The sequence below is a fragment of the Camponotus floridanus genome, unplaced genomic scaffold, assembly GCF_003227725.1.
Source record: "Camponotus floridanus strain SB8 unplaced genomic scaffold, Cflo_v7.5 scaffold7, whole genome shotgun sequence".
NCBI lineage: Eukaryota > Metazoa > Arthropoda > Insecta > Hymenoptera > Formicidae > Camponotus > Camponotus floridanus.
Window position 1 is genome coordinate 3,548,722 of NW_020229838.1, and position 21,012 is coordinate 3,569,733.

Sequence of the window (21,012 nt, forward strand, 5' to 3'; positions counted from 1 at the left end):
CGCACCTTCCGGTCGTCGCGTGATTTCTGCGCTCGTTTTTATCGGTTGGCGATGCACGTGTCTGTCAGACAGGTGTCGTGAAAACTCGGCGAGGCGCTAGGGTAGTTATCCCATGCGGCGACTAGAGGTCGGGATTTGACAGGCGCCCTACTTGACAGGTCTCGAGTCGCACTGAGTATCGATATATAAGCCGCCGAATCGTATATCGCGTCTGGCGACAAATTTATTTATATCTTTACATAATGAATATGCAAAAATATATTCCTTGACGCGTGGTTTGCTTATCTTCATTTCCTGGTAAATAACATTTCCATCATTTATCGCTCATCTAAAAGTAATTCGCGTTTGTAAAAAAATCTTTAATTCATTGGCACTTATCCTTACTTTGTCATGTCATTGATGCATAATCGAGTTTGACATCGCAGGCTAAAGTCACATCGCAGAGGCGTAGATCGAAAGAATCATGGACGAACCTGACAAAGACTTGAAATCTTGTTTAATCTTGAGCGTCGCGTTAAGTAAAATCATCAAGCACACTGTAAACAAGGAATTTCGAGATGAATGTTTCAAAGAGTTGAAGGTTGACAACAGCCTTGGCGCGCAAACAGCTCTCGAAGCCAATTTGTCGTCGATCGTGTGTCATCCTAGCCAATTTACTCAAGAGCAACGGAAATCGATGAAAAATAAGAAAACGAAGGAATCGAGAGATGACAAAACCCAATAAACATTCCCTAAATTAACTAAATTAATTAATTTTTTTATTTATTCTTTCTCTTCCATACGGAATATTGCAGCAATATATTATTAATATTAATATATATATTATTAATTATATTATTATTATTATTATTATTATTAATTATATTATTATTATTTATATTATTTTGTTGTAACATTGCAATAACATTGCAATATTGCTGCAACATTCTGTGCTGTATGGGCTTCACGGCCGATTTAGAGGGAAGGGGGGGGCAACAGGAACTGAAGCTCACACCTTTGAATCCGACCCTGATGGGCTTTAATAGAGAATATTGAAATATACATAGATATATGTTTCCCCTATTGCAACATATCAGGAGAGACGTTATAGCAAACGTTTCTTACTTTAAATAATAAATAAATAAATAATGCAATCCAACGAAAATATAAAGAAATAAGCGTCAATCGCGCAACGTTGCGGCAATATTGTTACAACGATATTAATAATATTGCCGCGATATTCAGTGCTGTGGGAATAGTTGGCAACATTTATGACAGACGCGTCAGGTTAGGTCGCGCCGAGCCAGATGGGGGTTAGGCTTATGCTAGGTCAGGAGTAGGTGGATAGGTAGAAATAGACGAGGTAAGGATAGGTAGGTAGGTGGATATACGTAGGTCGGTGGGTGGGCGGTGCAACGAAAGAAGCGTCTCGGAGTCGCGGAGAGTCCGGCGAGGATCGGCGAAGGTCGGGAACGCGATTGACGGTGATGAGGCGCGGTGGAAACGGCCGAGCAACCGCGACGAGGTAGCCCAGCTTGGCTACGTCTCTCGACGTGTCTCCTCGATGTCGCCTCGGTAGAGGTGGCGAAGACGCGACAGGCCAATGGAGACGGATAGATACGCGGCTCGGGCCCTCGTACGCTCCTCTCCGAGATGAAGCATCCGGCTGACAGAGGTTCTCAAATCGGGAGCGCCGTTCGAGTGGGTATCTTGAATCTTGACGCGTGGTTCTCTCTCTCTCTTTCCCTCCGAGTCTGTCGGTAAAGTTGTCGAGCGAGAGTGCGGCCCTGCTCGTGGAGTGGCATCAATTTGGCGCTTGGCGTCGCGTCGCGATCGCGCCGGCTCGTCTTCCTCCCCCCCCCCCCGGGTCCTAGCCTCGTTCGGGCGTTGGGTGTGTTGGAAGAAAAAGAAGGAGAGCGGGAGAGAGAGAGTGAGAGAGAGAGAGAGAGAGAGAGATCGCTCGTGACATAATAGCTCCGTTATTTCCCCCGTGGAGAGGATTTAGTCCGCACGCAGGGTGGCGGACGGGAAGGAGGAGAGGGGGAAGTTGCGGAGAGCCAGCTGTTCTCCCGTGCAGAGGAGAGGCTTCGCGGACTTTTGCCGGTGTGTGCGCGGGGAGATCCGATATCGCCTCTCCTTCCTTCGCTCCTCGCTTCGCTCGCGTCGCGATGTAAATATACGCGGCGTATACCGTTTCGAGTCGCGTGCCCGCGCGGATCCGCTAGGCTTTATTACGGTGCGGTTCTCGCGAGCCGCTAATCTCGACATATGGCCGTAACGGCTCCGTTTGACGCCGAGAACCGAGGGAGAGAGGCTTTCCTCGATCCCGGGATATTAAAAGCTTAACCCTTCTTGTACGTGTGCGCGTGTACGTGTGTGCTTTTCGGGTTATTGGCACTTTGGCGCGCGCACGATACAATAGACTCGCCTTCCCGAATACGCGATTCCGTTCGATACGTTTTTACGTCTTAAAATATCGAGCGATATTCCAGTGAAATTGTTGTCCGGAAGCTGATGGGGGTTGGAGCGATGGAGTTTGTTTATCTCGCTCTCGTCCGCGAAACGGAATCGTAGTTGAAGTGTTTCGCTTGGAATTTTTTCGTCGTATTTTTATTCTCTGCGGGCTTCGTCGCGCGATTACGCGACACGCGGTATGTGTTTGGCGAGTCATTAGGGAGAAAAAAGGGTCGCAGCCGGATCTCGTTTCATTCATGAAAAACAGATGTTTCCTGCCGCGAACGTACATTCGTGTTTGTAGATGCACTTGTAGACATCAGTGTGTGCTATTGCTTTCTCGTGGAATTTTTATCGCCTTTTTACCCTAATAATAATAATAATCTGTTATTTAGAAGAAATGTATCGTCAGAAATTAATGTAGCGTTGAAAGCTGTCATTCTTTGGGAGATGCGAATCAAATACTTTCATCTGATCTCTCTTCTGTAGGTCTTTCATGAAATAATAACGTTACGTTTGTTTTTAAAGAAACTGCAAGAGAGGCAATGGCTCGATTGAGAGGGATGTAAAGACTTGCTGTGACGTGTGGCAAGTCGTGTCAAAGGCCTGGATCCTTGTCCTCCTCGTCCTGGTTCGTAGAAAGGCTATAAAACATGCCTGGACCATCGACGCAAGAGAGACCCCGTGCGCATCGGCTCACAGACATCGAGTCTCAGGCAGCAAAGGTTGAATAATTTCTAATACTTTATCTAAAGTATCTCTATGTAATTGTAGAACAAGTTTGTGATAGAATTCATGATGCCAAGTAGCTGTGTTAGTCAAGCATAGATGAATCGTAAAATGGTAAATTGCAAGACATATGTTCCCTGATAAAAGTTTACTCAGTCACAGCTGGATAGATTTGTGTGCACAATATATATCATTTTGTTTAAATAATTGCATTGCATAGACTCGTTAAATTTGTTATCCTCTATCATAAACTTACAAAGATGGTATGTCAACGTCAACTCATATTTTTGCGAATGGAATTGCAGGGTCTGGGTGGTAATCGGACGGACGATTTCAGCACACCTGTTAGCTCTGGCAGCAATATGAGTGGTATCGCGCGCTTTCCAAAACTCGACGAGTGCGCTCACTTTCATTACGAGCATGTCGAGCTCGGCACTTTGGAGGTAAGATGCTAAATGCGCGAGATACGCGGAGGAATGTGATTCAAGATACGACTCGGCTTTCAGGTATCCATCAACGAAGGGCCCACAAACGATTCTGAGAGTTACGCCGTTCGAATAACGTCCGGAGACGCGTGCTGGACGTTACAGAGATCTTACGACAACTTCGTCATGTTCGATAAACAACTGCATCGCTGCATATTCGATAGAAAATTCTCCTCCTTAACGAAGCTTCCAGATGTTCGGCCAAAAAATGCCTGTGATATACTGAAGGATTACTTGAGCCGGTTCTCGCAATTGAATCACGAGGGTCTAAACTGTGGTCCAGTGTTGAATTGGTTGCAACTCGATAATCGAGGGAGAAGAATCCTGGTACCCGAGTCGGATTCTTGTCCTATAAATACCCCGGCTGTCGCCGCGGCATACGCCGTGAGGCCTTACGTCGCTCAGGCGCAAGATGAAATCTCCTTCCAGGTAATTTCTTCAACTAGAACATTTTCGCTTAGACCGTTTGTAGTTAAATGCAAACTATACATTACTTGGGCGATGACTGATCGAAGCGTAATTTACGTGACAAACAGGTAGGCGATATGATATCCGTCATAGACATGCCTCCGGCGGGAGAAAGTACGTGGTGGCGCGGGAAGCATGGGTTTGCGGTTGGATTTTTTCCAGCCGAGTGCGTTGCCGTAATCGGTGACAAGGTACCGCGTCATCTGACAGTTTCCACGACAGTCAGATCGAAATTACCTGTAAAGCCTGTGCTGCGAAAACACGGCAAATTGATCGCCTTCTTCAGATCTTTCATATTGAATCGACCCTCGAGGAGAAGATTGAAACAATCGGGCATACTGCGGGAGCGTGTATTCGGTTGTGACTTGGGGGAACATTTGCTAAACTCTGGTCAAGATGGTATAAAAATGTTGATCATTTTTTATTTAGATATATATCATCAGTCATGAAGAAGAGGAGAAAGGGATTATTTATTTTTCGTAGTGCCTACCGTTTTGACATGCTGCGCGGAATTTATAGAGAAACATGGTCTGGTCGATGGTATATATCGTCTCAGCGGCGTCACGTCCAACATTCAAAAATTGCGGAACGCTTTCGATGAAGATCGGGTTCCGGCATTGCATTCCGACGAGAGTATTCTGCAAGATATTCATTCGGTGGCATCGTTGTTAAAGATGTACTTCAGAGAGCTGCCAAATCCACTGTGCACCTATCAGCTTTACTCCACTTTCGTTAACGCGGTTCAAGCTAGCAGCGACGCTGAAAGATTGAGACGTATGAGAGATGCAGTTAGAAAGTTACCGCCACCTCATTACAGGTATTTATTTCATTTCTCGCTTTGTCACGCTTTTCTATTTCGTCGATGTGGGAGAAATGGTATAATTTATTTTAAAATTAATTTTTTTTGTATATGCGCCCAGGACACTAGAATATCTCATGCGTCATTTGGTAAGAGTAGCAGCGCGAGGCACGGAAACAGGTATGACGCCGCGCAACGTGGCCATTGTTTGGGCACCGAATCTTTTGAGATGCAAGGAACTGGAAGTGGGTGGCGTAGCGGCGCTTCAAGGTGTCGGTGTCCAGGCGGTCGTGACGGAATTTCTAGTCTGCTATGCGGAGCTCATATTCGGGGATGGTCCTGTCGGCAGACCAAAGTCATTGGCAATCACCACGTCCGCGCGATTGCTCACTTTGGAGGAAGCGCGCAATAGAAGCCTCAGAGGTGAACCCGATTATATAGAAGTAGGAGCTGGACCGGCCGGCTTACCGTTGCGCTATCACACGGTCATAGAATTGCCTCGCAAGAGGAATGGTTCAAAGCGTTCACCTTCGCTAAATTGGAGGGCATTGTTCGGCAGAGGGGCTGTGGGGAAAACGAGACAGATCGGTACGCCGCCACAAGTAGAAACAGTGCCAAGTTCCTTAAATTCCCTGCGACGGCTGAGACCGGTCAAGAGCGCCGACAGTTTGGACGGAGAGGATGGTTTGGGTCCTCTCTTGGGGGGACCGCCTCCTACCAGACCCTGTGGTCACAGTCGATCCGTTTCACATGATTCGTACTTTGATCATTTAGCGGACGCGCCGAGTGCGCCCTCACCATTAGATCTCTCAGAGATACAACTCAATTTCGATTTAGAAGAGCGAGAAATGAGGATGCTTTCGGAAGAGGAAGGTGGCGGAGTGGCATCGGTGGAGGCGTCACCGCGTCGGCAAAGAAACGAGAGTAATCAGTGCGTCGCTCCTACTGGCGGATCCAAGAGAAAACGATCTCGTTTGGAAGAAAGATTGCACTGTGACGTCGAGTTGCGTTTCATAGATAGCCAAAGTCCCGATCAGGTAATTATCACCTTATATTTATATACAGGGTGTATCTTAAAAGGCTCCCACTAAGCAAATAGCGTTATTCCTGAGTCGAAAAGTCCTGAATTATTTTTTTTCCAAGATTCATTAAATAATTAATCAGATTTAAGTATTAAAAAGATTTCTGAAAAGCTGAATTGTTTAAAAATTAACACAAAACAGTTTATTTTTTTGCTTAGCCAAATCTTCATATGTTGATAACGAGGAAGTTTATCTTTTTATTGGCGCGACTTTACTCATTAATTACTGCTTTATTAAGCATTATGGAAGAAAATGGTTCAGGACTTTTCGACTCGGTTTTTAATCAGGAATAACGCTATTTGCTTAGTGGGATCTTTTTAAGATACACCTTATATATATATAAAATATGTGCATTATGTCTAATCTCTTCAATCTTTCAGGTTATGGTAGCGACGAACGCAGATATACACAGCATCGATTCACCATCTCCGTTACCAACGCCAGGTTATTTGCCGTTACTTTCGGAAGCCTCTACACCGTTAACACCCGCTACGTTGCAGGGCACATCTCACTCTACGTCGCCAATAGCCAATAGTCCTAGAATAAGTTTTCGAAGTTTCACCCTGCCATTAGAGATCGGCGATGAGCGCGATAGCAGCAATGCGAATAAGTTGAAGGAAGCTGGCGTGTCATCTTCAGAAAAACTATCCGACTCTAGCCATAGATTATCGATAAATCTAGACGACCAGAATAGAGGATTAAGATCATGCGAGAGGACTAGTGATGGGCGCATAGAATTGCGTGATAGAAACGTAACCATGTCGCATTCGGATGTTGAAAATCAAGCTGCGAACCAGTCAAGTGCGGTTGCTTCGATTTTTAACAACACCATAGAGATGACGCCATGTAACAGGTTGTCCTCTCTGTGCGAAGAAAGGAAATCTAGCGGAGTTACTGTATCTCGCAAGGACGCGACAGGTGGATCGAGTTCGCTTGATTCCGTGAAAATATCATCCAAGTCGTACGACGAGAAAGCGAGCGCAACAAAGGAACGCGACAAAACTACCGATTCCTCGGATAATCTTACTGCTGTAGTCAATTTGTCGAGATTGTCATCGTCCAATACGACTGATTTCGATTCTATGATGTCGTGCGAACAAACTCTGCAGGAACTTCAAGAATCTGGATTTGTAATCTGTGACAATTCTGACAAAGCGTTCACCAATACGGAAAATCCGCGCGTGGCGAGCAACAGCAACGATTCTGGCGACTGGGTAATCATTGGAAGAACAACGACCGGTTCCCTCGCAACGCCAATCAGCGAATCGACTAGTCCCAATGATCCCTTTTCGGAAGGTGGCGCAAACCCGACGACGTCTCCGGAAAACGACTCCGAAACATTGTTGGAACTTACGTTAACCTCAACCGCCGATACATTCTGCATCGGAATTGATGACACGAAATCAGAAAGTCATACATCAGTCGTACAAGAGAGCGAGAGGATGATACTCGATGTTGCAGATACAAAAAAATACACGAAGAATCACAAATATGAGCGGGAAGATTGTGCAAACGATCCGCAAACGAGTTTTGATCTCGTAAACGAGAGCAATCTCGCAGATGATTCCCATTCCCGATTGCGTGATCGAGAGAACGGTAATCGTTACTCGTGCACGATGGCGGACATTGACTCGAATCAAGAGTCTAACGCGAGGGAGCAGCAACAGCAGGTTCGCGCGTGTTACATCGAAGCTGATAACGCGAACGTATTTGGTACGAATCGGAACGATGTGAGCGACGAAGAAAAGGAAACGCTTAGAGAGACGGAAACTTTTGAAAACTATCACCATCTATCGAGAGATACAAGCGCACAGTATTCGCTACACGCCATAAATCGCCCAAAATTTCCGGATAAATCCGAGGACGATCGGAAGAGGAACACGGTTTCCATGACACAGGACGATCGTGACAACGACCACTGTTCAAACGAACTGTCAAACAAGTGCCAAAGTTTCGGATACAATAATACACAAAAACAGCAGACTAATACGCAACAAGTACGTAAATGCTCTTCCAAACGTAGCGACGAGGGTCACAAGTGCGTAGCCAATTTGCAGACTAATCAAATGCAGGATAACGTCGAGATGAGAATCCCCTCGGAGAACGCGGCCGAGCCCTGCGAGGTCGCGCACGCGCCGGAAGGCGCGTCCGAACTGATGGAAAGGACATTGGACACTCCGAGTACGTCACCGACCGCCGATGACACGGTGGTTTTACGAGATACCGCGGCCATTTTGCAGGAACTAGCTCTGCAAAGATTATCCGGAAGCGCCGCGCTGGGAAACGCATCCGCGAGAAGAAGGTACGAGAGCGAGACTGCCAGAGATCGCAGGAGCTTCGACTCGGAAATTGGCCGTGAGATTGTCAGGGAGAGAAGGATGAGGCAGGAACTGGACTGCGCGAGAGGCAAATCCGAGGAGCCGTCGCAACATCTGCCACCCTGTTTGCGGGCGCGTCACGCGAGAGCGACCCGCGCGGCGCTGAGCCGATCCTTGGACGAGGCCAAATTCCATCGGATGACGGGAGAGATCCCGACGTTATCGGTGAAGCAGACATCCGAGGACACGCAGCATTGCTCCACGCCCAATGTCGGCGGTAGCGGCAGCGGCGTTAGCGTCTCCGAGAAGATTCAACTGAGGAACCTCGGCGGCCTTGATCTGGGCGACCCGCAATGCAGAGAGAGAATCGAAAAGTACAAAGAGGAGAGGAGGATGTTCTTGAGGGATAAGTATCGATCGGAGAGCTTCCGCGGGATTTCGTCCAAGGCGGCAGAGGACGACAGCGAGCAGGCGCTTTTAACCAGGTTGAAACAGAGAGCTTCGAGACCTTCTCTTCATTGATAAAGTTCTTCAATTTTGCTCTCTAAAGTAGTATAAATAAGTTCCGGAGCAAAAAGTTAATATGTGAGAAAAATGCAATATTCATTATCTACCTGCATTTTAGGAAAGTGCAAATTACATAGAGAACGGCTACTGGAATTACTCAACTCTGCGATCAAATTCTACAATATTTCTCCGAATTGTTGCATCAATTGTTTTCCAAAGCAGCGAATATACAGGGCAACTAATTAGAACGGAACATCGAACAAATATATAGTTAAACGATAATATATAATAGAGATATAATTTCGCGTATTTACCTTAAAAATTCCACAACTCGTATATTTTTATTGAATTTATATCCAATATGTAAGATTCACGCTAAAACTTATTTGTACTACTCATGAATGCGAATGTTGTTTCCGCTTTCGTCGCGAGCCAATCGAATCGCTTTCACTTGTATCTCATCGGTGCGAATGATATATCGGCGGTGAATTACGACGAGGATGATGAAATATAAGTTACTTGAGGATCCATGAGACTCGTCTTCGCCTTTGTTAGCTGAATTGTGTGGACGCTTTTAAAGCTGATAATTTATTACAAACTCAAAGATATTGACCTTTATTATTGTTAGAAGTTTTAATAACGGTTCTCTGTAATTATTATTATTATTATTATTATTATTCTCTTTGATTTTTTATATTTACTTGTATTCTTTGTACTGTTATGCTAGAGCGAACGTATAATTGGACTGCTTACTGTATGTACCAGAGTCAACAATTTTGCGTAGGCTTTTATGACGTCAATATGCGGAATGTTAGACTCACCTGTTGCTTTTATATATTGCAGAAAAGATATAGCAAAAAGTATATTTTTTTATAGAAAAAATAGGGACAATGTATATCTCCTAGAATTAGTTAGTAGTATATTTTTAGAACTTTCAGTTTTTTTTTTTTTTTATAAGAAAAGTTTATGGAATATAAAATTTAATTCACGTTATCTATTTCATATAATTTACGAAGTAATTGTGTTATTCCATCGGAGAATAATTATTGATGGGAAAATTCGTGAAGATCTCTGGTACATACATGAGATTTCAAACGAATTTACGCGCTTACGACGCTTATATAAATAGAACGTTTCATTCGTCAATGTTATCTCCTAATTATGGACTGGTCCATAGTGATATCTGTTTTTTTTTCTTTTTTTTTTTTTAAATATGTTAATATTTTTTTCTCGGTTAATTAATATGTACAACATGTTCGTGTAATGAAAGCGCGCTTATTGATGAAAGGCTTGCTTAAAATCAAGATTACTATCGAGACTAAGCAGTTCTCTTAAAAATAAGTGCTTATTCTAAAGAGAGCGTATCGCGCGCCGTTGTATGTGGCCTCGCGTTTTATTATTACTATTATTTTTATTATTATTAAGTTTCAATCACTAAGTAGTTTTGCGTTTAGCTACCTCATCATTCATCTTACCGCTATTACGGACGAAAATGTGACGCCGCGCGACGCTCAGTTACATTTTACAGCTGTATTTATCTTTAATCCGGCGGATTTAATTGTCTCCTCTCCTCCCCCCGCCCTTCTTAAAAAGAGAACAAATATTTTCTTTTTTTTTTTTACATAAAGACGTTACGCGAGTGCGTTTCTTTAGGTGACGGTTTGAGAAAATCGTCTTTTGATAAGACTGGGGCAGCAATTTTTATTCGAGTATGATTTCAGCCGTGCTCTATTGCTCTTATTGCCGAGATGTATTGCGAACAAAACCGCATATTCTAATCTCTGATCTCTCGCAGATACTCGTGGCATTTATGATAGATTAGATAAATCGTGAAATTGTTACTTCGCGCGAGGATGTTGAAATTTTCTTGCGAGCGTATGACGAAGAGAGAGAGAAAAAAAAAGCGCCGTTATATATACATATATATATTGTTGAAATCGTGAATTTTCTCGTGTATATCGACGATGTTCCCGCCGAGAGAGATTTTATTCGATGTACCTTTAATTTTGTTTTTCAGCGGCGATAACCAGATGTATCAACTAACCGATTATATTTCGAGACACCTCCCATGCATGCTCGTGTATATCGGCTTGGCTTGAATGTTTCTCGGTCGAATGTATACTTTTGTCGCGAGGGATCGATGCCTAAGAACGGCATGCAAGCACATACATACGTAGTAGCGCGTATATTTCCGACATTTAATTATTAATGCATAAAATATATATATATATACATACTTAGAGATTTTTCGATAGCGTCTCTCTTTCCTGGATATCCTTTACCGGATGTAGTTTAATGGCCTAACTCTATACAGAGGTATCGTAGACAACGCCCTTACAAAACCCCCTTACAAGGTACCTAACGACGGAGAGATATACTTGTGTGCACAATATTGACGCGCAACAATAATACATCCGCGAGCGATGTGTATTTTTAATAAGTTGAGATTCTTGCGGTTTTTTCGCGAAATGTAGTCGTAGAGATTCGTTAGGATCTATTATTGATGGCGCGAAACAAGAGAGAGAGAGAGAGAGAGAGAGAGAAATGATACGAGATATATAAACGTTCTAAGCCATTGCAAGTAAAGTTCTCTATAAAAAAAGAAACCGATACACAAAGACTAATTCTGTAATATTTAAAGGCTAATATAGTAATCTTGTTTTTGAGTGTAGGCGGCTCAGACCTTCCCCGCGGACTGGGCGCATTTCTGTCCCTTTTAGTTATAATCGTAATAATTGTTTCCGTTATATGAGAAAGACTACACTGTTTGTCGATTATAATTATAATATATACAAGAGTTGTAAAAAAAAACGTAAAATAAATATAAATGCTATAAACATTGAAAGAGAAGAAAAAAAAATGTTACGTGGACATATCCTTTATAAAATATCCTTTAAAAATATATCACCTTGTATATCGAATAATATTGTATAATTAATAACATTCTAACGTAAAAGAAAAGAGATAGAAATAGAAAAATTAAATAGAAAAGATATTAAAACTGACATTATTTTTTGGAAAAATCCAGCTCTTAAAAAAAAGTTTAAACTAAAATTTTATATTCATACAGAGGTATTAAAGATTACTTTCTGTCGGGTCGTATCACAGTTTTGATGATATTCTTTTCAACTTTGAGCAAATATGATTTTTAATTAAGCGAAAATAATGTGGATAATTAGTTTGCAGAATCGACGAATTAAAGAAAAAAATATTTAAAAATTCCCTCGTTTATCTGTCATTAGACTCTGTAATTCGCCAAAGAAGATTACAGGGAAAAACCATCGATCTTGAAGAAAATTAATCAATTTAATTATATAAACGATGAACTTTCAATGAATAAAATAAGCGAGATGAAACTTGCTCTGAGATAAAGCGCAGCACTTACAATTAATTACTACGAGATAGAGATCCATCATTTAAAAAGTTTCGGTACCTTTTCCTCTAATAATTACAGCGTAATCACAACATGTGTTCTTTATTCTTTCTCGAACTGGGTGTTAAGCCAGGGGTCTGTTCGCCCCCATCGAGTCCCTCGGTTCATCTCGAGTCCCGCGACAAGCTCGACTCTCGACACGTAAAGGACCTTTAGTCTTTACTTCTTTAAACGCCGGTGATGGAGTGGACTTGGGGGGGACCTCTCGACCGATGGCGGAAGAGGAACGAGTTCGCCTTTATATCGTAGAACGAGAGCCACTCGAGAGGCCAGGAAGCGCCTAAGGTGAGGGCAACTCCGTGACTATCGTCGAATCTACCGCGGCAATTATTTTTAAACACGCCGCGCAGATAGCGATCTCGCGGCAAGTAACGAGAAAGAGAAAGATACACGCCCGGGACGTCGTCTCTTTATTTATTTTACGCAAGTAGCTCGATCGCTACACGCTACGTCATCTGGAGACAATCAGCTGATACGCGTTTGAAAATCACCGATAAGAAATAGCGGAGATAACGGCATTTTTTTCCTCGACGAGCGCGCTTTCATCCCCCTCGCTTTCGCCCTCTTCTCGCCTCCCGAGCGTTTCACGCTCGCTCCTTTCCACGGGCGCGCTTTCACGGTGCGCAAATCGAATCAGAACGCCCCCGCAGGGTCGACGACAATGTTATTTGTTAGCGGAAGCGTCGTAGTAACCGGAGGTTGAAACGAGGCCAGATTGCCGCTATGATCGAGTTAAACGGCACGTGGGCAGTAAAACGCCGCCGTTGTCTCCGCAACGAACGTATCCTCTCCCCCTTTCCTTCTCTCTCTCTCTCTCTCTCTCTCGTGCGCGTATTTTTCTCTCCGTTTCATCTTCGTTTCGCGAGTTCGCAATTAAGCAGGAATTTTTCGTCGCGTAAAAAAAAAAGAGGGAAAAAAAAGAGAGAAGAAGAGTCAAACGCGCGGCCGACGAGTGAAAACTCTCGTCGCGCGCGCGTCCAGGCTGAAGGTTTTAGGCGGCTTTATCTCGGGGAGATCGTTGGAGAGCCGCGGATTGACACGCGGCGACGTCTTGACAGCTTGTTAGGCTAACAGTTTACCCTCGCGCGCCCTGCGCGATTCGTTTCCCCCGCACTTGGAAGCGGATTAAATTAATCTTATGCAGAGATATATCTCTCCCCTCCCCTCTCGACGCCGTTCGATAAATCGATCGATCGATTTGCATCGATCAAACGATCAAAAGTGCCACGGGGAAAGGTACCCTTGCATATATATAGTATATATATATATATATATATATGTTACACATTCACTACAGGCTACATTCCGGGTTACATCGATAGCCGAACCCCGGTGACTGAAAATAATGAAAGTAATGGGAACACGCCCACTGCATTTAGCCCGCCGAACTAAAGCGCGCCCGTACCCCCTTGTCGGCGTGTCACCAACCCCTTCCACGCGTAGGATCCCATATACCGTGTTACACATACGGTACGCCGGCTCTCGGCGCCTTGTTCGCTCTCCTGGCGCGCTTTCTCTCTCTTGTCGTCCTCCACGCTCTCTATATTGGCCATTGTACCTGCCACTTCATTGTCCTTTATTTCATTATTTTCGCCACATTCCGCTCCCGTCCCCCACGACGGCCGCGCGAATTCTCCCCCTTTATTTACGCACCGTAATAATAGACGTCTTAACGGAATCTAATAAACGTCATAAATGGCCCCCGTGATCTCATTAGTTTACAAGCTTACCTGGACGGTCGGTCGGCGCCTTTCTTCCTCTCCAAATTACGCGATAGCATCTTCCTGTCGCGCATCAAAGGTCGGACTCCGTACCCCTCGCCCGCGAGCGTGCGCGATTTTTATTTGGCGGAGCTTATCGCGACGACCCGATCGGATGCATCGCATTCCAAAAAGAAATACATTTTTCTTCCATAGCACGCGGAAAATATCAGTGTACGAACGTCGATATATAAACTCGTTCTCCCTCCCTCGTCGAGCATGAATCTCGCGCATCGTCGTCGTCATCGTCGTCATCGTCGAGGCCACGGTTCCGATGCGCGCATCTATATCCGATGTATATCCGAGAATGTAGCCCGTGATTTCGTCCCGATAACACGATTACGATATCCTCTCCTCCTCGTCCTCTTTCCGCACCCCCTTCCCCGCGCGCGAGAAGGGAAACGCGATGAGGGGTGGAATAGCTGGGGGAGGGGGCGGGGGAGGAAAGCGCGGCATCGGCGCCACCCTCTCTCTCTCTCTCTCTCTTTCTCTCTCTCTCTCTACGCATCCCGCTGTCCCCGACAGCCGAGAGAGTAGCTTCGCTCGCTCTGATCCCTCGCAATTACTTCCCATTATCTGGGTATTAGGATTCACCCCAACTGGAAGCACGACGTGCCCCTATGCCGCTTATACAACGAGACATGCCGCGCGCGCGCTCGTTGGAAAATCCTACTATCCGCGCTCTTCTCTGCAATATCGTATCTTTTCTTAACAGGTGTACCTGCTCTCTGATCTAATATCCCGGCAACAGGTAGCAAAAACAGGGCGCGATCGTTATTATTATCGTCGCGGTAATTGTAATCGCGTGAAATTACGCGGGGCGTCTCTGAAAGATCTGACAGCTGATCTTGAGGATAAAGATTGTTCGTACGATTATTCGGATTATTTGTGTGGAATCGAGAGAGCTTTCGTTTCGAGAGGACTTTTTAAGATATCGATGATACATTTTTTTTCGAGAATTTACCTGTTATCGAAATAATTATCGTAAATTTTTAATGAATTTTATGCTAGATCCAAAACAAGTGTCCAAAATGGTCTCCCGAAACAATACACGTCTCAAAGCGTCTTACAATGGACTGTCCAACATCATAATTTGCTCGAAATTTGTGTGTACGCATTACCCCCATATTTGACACGCGAATTTTCCCGAATCATATTGGATATATATTTTAAACAATTTCCACTTTGAACACTTAATTTTTTGGCGCAAAATTCATTTAACATAAAATATGCGATAATTAATTTTAATGGAAGATAAATTCTCAGAAATTTATTACTGTTTCGTAAATTTATATAAAAAAATAAATTTGCGATAATTTTATTTTAATAAAATAATTATTTTAATAAAAGGTACAGTTTGGAAAATTCATTATATCTTAAAGAGCTCTGAATCGAAGCTTTTTCGGACACATTTATATAATTTTTTTTCATTTCTTCTCTCTCGAAGCTAATATAAAAAGCTCTCCAAATCTTTCAAAAACACGCTATATATGGCACGATAGTCAAATTCATTAATTGTTTTCAGTTGCCGTTGTAATTATGGCAAACGAGTTTCAACATTACTGTCCCTAATGAGGCAAGTAGAATTCACACTCTCGGTCTCCCTTGCTTCCTCTTATTCATCGGCTCGTTAACTTTCGCGAAAATGTCCCGACGAGACACCGAAATGTCGCGCCGACGATTAACAAAACGATTACGTAGAGACCCCGGGCATCGTTTGCTATCCAGGACGCAAATTAAATGTCAATGTCGACATACTTTCGATGTACGTCCCGGGAATCTCGTTGTCGAGCTTGTAAATTGCCCTCTTGTAATAGGAAAATCATCAGGCGACGATTATCTCTTCTCCACACTCGAAAGAGACACTCGAGAGATTTGCTTGAAAGAAAAAAAAAAAAAAACTGCATCTGGAGAAACGATCGAGGAAAAACAAACGCACACATATCGCGTTATAGAGCATATAGTTTAATTCTCAACGAAAACCACGGCCTATTTTTATACACTTGACTATAAAAGGTAACAACAGACCAAATACCGTATTTCTCTTGATATCGTATTTTAGCTATATAAAAAGTAGATTTCGGGAAAACACCGGGGGGTAAGACTTGAGTTCCATCCGGCGACAATTCCGATCCCGTCGAATTTGCGTCAATTATCTCAATGACTGTATATAAATACCTCTCAAGGACATAAGACGATTGCTTTCATCTCTTTCATCTCGAGCCGGACGATCCCTGCGGAATTCCACGACCTTGCCCGTGTTACGCGACCAAGTTCTAGCTCATAAATCGATAAATCCGCTCGTAAGATTCGAAAAACGTTATCTCGGACGTGCGGGGATCATCCCTGTTTCTTCTCCACGCGTTGCCGTATCATTCCGGGTAAGAAAAACGAGCGGGAACGTCTTGAGATCGGAACGCGTCTCAGCGATGCGTCGGACGTTGGGCGGAATGCTGGCTGCTGCCGTGTTGATGATGCGGCTGGTGATGGAGGCCGATCAGGTGCGAGTGCGAATGAGAATGCGGGTGAGGATGCTGCGGATGAATCGCCGCGTGGTGGGTCCTCGGCGGGGTTCCCGAGCGTCTGGACGGAGCGCCGCTCCGCGTCGACGTCGGCGTCGATGCCGGGGTCGGAGTCGGTGCCGGCGTCGCTGTCGGCGTCGGGGTCGGCGACGGCGTCTCGTCGCCCAGCACGTCGATCTCGTCGTCGTCCTCGTCGTCGGAATCCGCGGGCGCGTCGCTGCTCGCGCGCGACTCGCGCCCGCCGCTCAGAGAAAAATCTACGGGACGTTCTGTCGACACAAATCATTATCCATCATGCTTCTCAAGATTTCCCATTCGTTTACAGACTCGGAAAAAAAAGTTCCATGTATAATCTAGTATAAATATGTATTAAATATCTCCATGCATGTTTTTTTTCCTGTGTATTATATATTTATATTATATAATGTATTATATTAAGTATTACGTATTTAATAATATATATAAATATATTTATAGTAATTATTTATAAAAAATATATATATGATTATATATGGAACTTTTTTTATTTCTCCAAGCTTTATTTTTTCTAAAGAAAATCAATCTGGAATCCAATTATTTATTTTTCATTCTAATTATCTAATTTTTTTTGCCATTTTCCTGTAAATATGGATAATAAAAATTGTACGAGAGAAAGAAAATATACAAATGCATTTATATATGTATAATTAATGTCTCTTTGCGATTATCTCTTTTAGCGGGACGATGGTCGTTCTCCTTCCCCCGAAATTCGAATGAAAATCGGATCCGCGCCTACGTCATCGCCTATGGACTACCGATAGCCCTTAACGGCGAACAATCGAGAATATAGAGATCTGACCGAGCACTTAGCGGGTAATTGAGCAATTTTCTCCAAGACGGGGGTGTAGGAAGAGAGCGGAAGGAGACGGGAAGCGAAAGAGAGAACGTCGCCGAAGGAGGGAACGAATCTCTCCCGGGGTTCCTTACATAGCCCCCGGCCCGGTCTAAAGACGCCGAGGCGGTCTTCTACGTGCACTTGTACTCCGCGCCACCCCTCTTTCTCCACGATATCTCTCCTTCTTGGTCGCTGCCAAGGAGACGTCTATGTAACTCGGTTAGCCCACCCCTTGCCGGAGGAGAACGGAGCCATCTTGTCTACCGAGACGAACAACTTTATATAGCGCGCAGAATGCTACGCGCGGGTCAAACTATTTAAATCGCTCGAAATGGTATCTCGTGCGCGGTCTCGTTAGACCATCACTTTTATATTCCATAAAGGTAAAGGGAAAACAAAATATATATACGTGCATATTAAATAATTGTCACAACAGGAACTCGGGAAGCAGAAACTCTCCCCGGCTAGTTTGTAACATTTGCGATGCGTGGACGTCATGCCGGACGAGCGATTACGGTAATATCCCCGGAATGCGACACGCATTATTACGCAGATATACGGTTAATGATTATAGTTCCTCGCGACGTAACCACGGTTACGGTCTGGTTAGTTAAGCCAGAACTTGCGTAATTTATTGTCAGCGGTATTTTGGTTGCGTTATATGCAGATATCCGCCCCATTAGCGTGACAACGGGGAAGTATTTAACGACAACCGACCGTTATAACGCGCGGCCGGTCCCCGGGACCAGATTAACCGATAACTATGGTCTATTAATCCCCGATGCCGCCGCGTCTGCGTATCGACTCGATCCGTAGTTTGTTTAACATTTCGAGTTACATATATATATGTATATACATGGCCCTCTCCCCTCCTCTCCTGGTACATGGCTGCCGCTATTACTATCGCTATTAATACACCGATATTACGATATTACGAGGATTACATGCGCGTTTCACGCGAATCTCATAGCGGAACTCGTAAAAGACTAAGCATCAACGTATAATGTATAACGTTTACGTATTGCTTTTTATCATGGGCGGTCGAGCCATTCATGAATCCGCGCATCATATCTAGGACATGGTGTCGTTAATCCAAGTCAATTGACCCCCGCGGAAATGTATCGCTCGCAGCTGTTTGCCGAAAGGTCGATACGCGCAGATTTAATTTAGCGACGATTAAATTATGAAAGTTGCGCAGATGCCGATGATCGCGATGTTTCTTGAGATCGTTTCATGAGAGCCTCGCGCTTCGAGCTTATTCGAAGTTACATCTTGTTCGCCGGAATCGCTGCATGCTTCCGTTATTAATTTCATCATCTGATTCCATTTTTCGCTGGGAGTCGAATAACACCTTTCGCAAAGCTTGATCGAGCTTGATCGAGGGGGAAAGAATGGACTTACCAGCGGGCGACGTAACGGATATCGATTGTTGTCCCGAATTGGAATTGCTCCCGCTGCTTATGTTTTGTTTCCTCAATTGCTTCTTATGTTTCATCCGTCGATTCTGGAACCACGTTTTCACCTGAGTTTCAGACAGATGTAGGGCGGCCGCGAGTTCTACCCTCTCGGGCGTACTCAGGTATCTCTGCACCTCGAATCTGGCTTCCAAACCTGCCAGTTGTTGGTCGCTGAATACCTGAAATTTTAAAGAAGCTATTGTTTCTCATCTCGATGCAGTTGAGACAGTGAGATAAATGCAAAATAATGTACAAATTCACGCAAAATCAATGTATATAATAACGATTCACACCTTCGCTTCAGAGCCAACAACTGACTTTAAAGTCGCCCTAAATTGACCCAAAAAGAGACTCTGCGAGGAATCGAATCGACGAAGAAAATGTACTCACGGTTCGAGCCTTTCGTCGTCGACAATGCTTCAAGGCCGCCAACTCGCCGACCCCAGGTACCATGCCGACCCCCATGCCGGTGCTACCGAAGAGCGGTGAAGCGAGGAAGAAGGCCGCGGCGGCGGGCGGCGCCGCGGGATAACCGGGTAGCAGACTGGCAAATTGCTGATACTGATGATGCCCGTGTGCGGAGGTCGACGTTAGATGCTGATGGTGCAACTGATGATGATGCGGATGATGCGGGGTGACGGTGCCGCGATTAAGGATATCCTCGATGAGGAACGACGTCCTGCTGGCGGAGGTTCCGTTCTGACCTGGTTGTGCTTGTTGCTGCTGACAGGTGGAAGACTGCATCTTCCCTTTCTCGTGCTCTGTACGCAACTCTGTACGCGATTAGGGCGGACGTTTCGCGGTTACATCCTCGCCGCGGTCTTGCAAACAAAGCGAAATCTACGCACCACCTAAAGGTAAAATCATTACGAGACGATGCGCGGTTCCTCGCATCTATCGCGAGTCAATCTAAGAAATTTACGGAGGAGGAATGTGTCACTTTTGAAACCAGTCACTCTCTTTGCGAGCACGTCGTATGATGCACGCGCGCACCCCTCAGCCTAGTTGGCTAATTTAGGCGGCGTTCATCTCGCGAACATCCCGAGGTCGAATTGATCGCCGTGGGATCAAAGCACGAATCGCGAGAGACGCACCAGCCCGTTCACTGTCGTTCGCCGACAACGTTAAGGGTCGCGTATCGGTGCGCTCGCGGTGCGATTTCAACCCCCGGTGCGCGATCATCGTCCCTCCCGTCCCTTCCGCCGAGGAAGAGGGTGAAGGTTTCGAGTCTATCCGAGGCCTGGCGTCCCCGCATTGGTCGGCGTCGCGACGCTCGTCGTCGCTCCGGGTTGGCTCCGCGCGGCACCCGGGGCGGGATTTGGCCGCGCGTTTCCATGGACACGAGCTCCGGGGTATTCATGAATCCGATGTTGTACGTCCCCGCGACGACAGGAAGAGACTACGGAGGAGGAGGAGGAGCAGGAGGAGATGCGAATCGTTCTGTATCCGCGCGATTCTCTCTCCATTCTATCGTTCATCCCAACACGTAGATAATAATGCAAGAGTACGCGTAAGAGTGTACGTTCCCCGAAAGCCATCCACTCGCCTCTCCGATGGTGCGGCCGTCCGTTGTACGTTTCGTGACGCGACGCGACGACTCTCGCTCGTACATGTCGAAGAGGATCACCTCTGTTTCCGTTTCTTTGTACATGCTACGATAGACAAAGTTACACAATTTCTGAGAGTGTTTCGGGTTCTTTTTATTCGCTCTCGGTTGGTGAAAATGTTGTCGAATGCGCCCTCCAATCTCCCCGATATTGTCTCGTTATCGTGCATTGCGTCGCATCGTCGAACATGGCCAAATCCTTTGGTCGATATTGATATCGAATCTTGGACGAGCAGGGAGAAGCGCTGGATTAAATTACTTATCGGATCATGTATATACGACGCGCTCTCTCCAAATGGCGGTACAACCTGCATCATCTCCATAGTAGACGATAAACAACGCGTACAAACAATGCATATTAATAGAGATGATGGCATGCGTTCTATTCAATTGTCGTCTGGCCATAAACATATGCGATAAACATAACGTAAAAATATTAAGGAAAAAAAAAAAAATGAAAAACTGAGAGAAAAAAATGCAAAAGGAGAGAAAGAGGGGAACGTCTATATTTTAGCGGTCGCGTTAATCTCGATCGGGCA

General features: G+C 44.9%; 2 protein-coding genes across 2 annotated transcripts; one reads left to right on the top strand and one right to left on the bottom strand.

Moving 5' to 3' along the window:
• Positions 1–1,361: 1,361 nt before the first annotated feature.
• Positions 1,362–11,431, top strand: LOC105253105 (rho GTPase-activating protein 32). Its single transcript, XM_011260902.3, has 8 exons — positions 1,362–1,680; positions 2,962–3,158; positions 3,468–3,605; positions 3,669–4,076; positions 4,184–4,514; positions 4,599–4,932; positions 5,036–5,951; positions 6,377–11,431. The coding sequence occupies exons 2-8, from the start codon at positions 3,087–3,089 to the stop codon at positions 8,834–8,836; spliced, it is 4,659 nt and encodes a 1,552-aa protein (XP_011259204.1). The 5' UTR covers positions 1,362–1,680; positions 2,962–3,086; the 3' UTR covers positions 8,837–11,431.
• Positions 11,432–15,813: 4,382 nt separating this feature from the next.
• Positions 15,814–20,928, bottom strand: LOC105253104 (brain-specific homeobox protein homolog). The gene is made up of 3 exons (XM_011260901.3): positions 19,258–20,928; positions 18,812–19,046; positions 15,814–16,805 (listed from the first exon to the last, which is right to left on the bottom strand). The coding sequence occupies exons 1-3, from the start codon at positions 19,609–19,611 to the stop codon at positions 16,438–16,440; spliced, it is 957 nt and encodes a 318-aa protein (XP_011259203.1). The 5' UTR covers positions 19,612–20,928; the 3' UTR covers positions 15,814–16,437.
• Positions 20,929–21,012: the final 84 nt, after the last annotated feature.

Coding starts and splice junctions, on each gene's coding strand:
- LOC105253104 (XM_011260901.3), bottom strand. CDS start 19,611: ATGCAGTCTTCCACCTGTCAGCAGCAACAAGCACAACCAGGTCAGAAC. Junction 19,047..19,257: donor GACGACGAAAGGCTCGAACC/GTGAGTACATTT, acceptor TTAAAATTTCAG/GTATTCAGCGACCAACAACT. Junction 16,806..18,811: donor ATCCGTTACGTCGCCCGCTG/GTAAGTCCATTC, acceptor TTGTGTCGACAG/AACGTCCCGTAGATTTTTCT.
- LOC105253105 (XM_011260902.3), top strand. CDS start 3,087: ATGCCTGGACCATCGACGCAAGAGAGACCCCGTGCGCATCGGCTCACA. Junction 4,077..4,183: donor AAGATGAAATCTCCTTCCAG/GTAATTTCTTCA, acceptor CGTGACAAACAG/GTAGGCGATATGATATCCGT. Junction 4,515..4,598: donor GCTAAACTCTGGTCAAGATG/GTATAAAAATGT, acceptor TATTTTTCGTAG/TGCCTACCGTTTTGACATGC.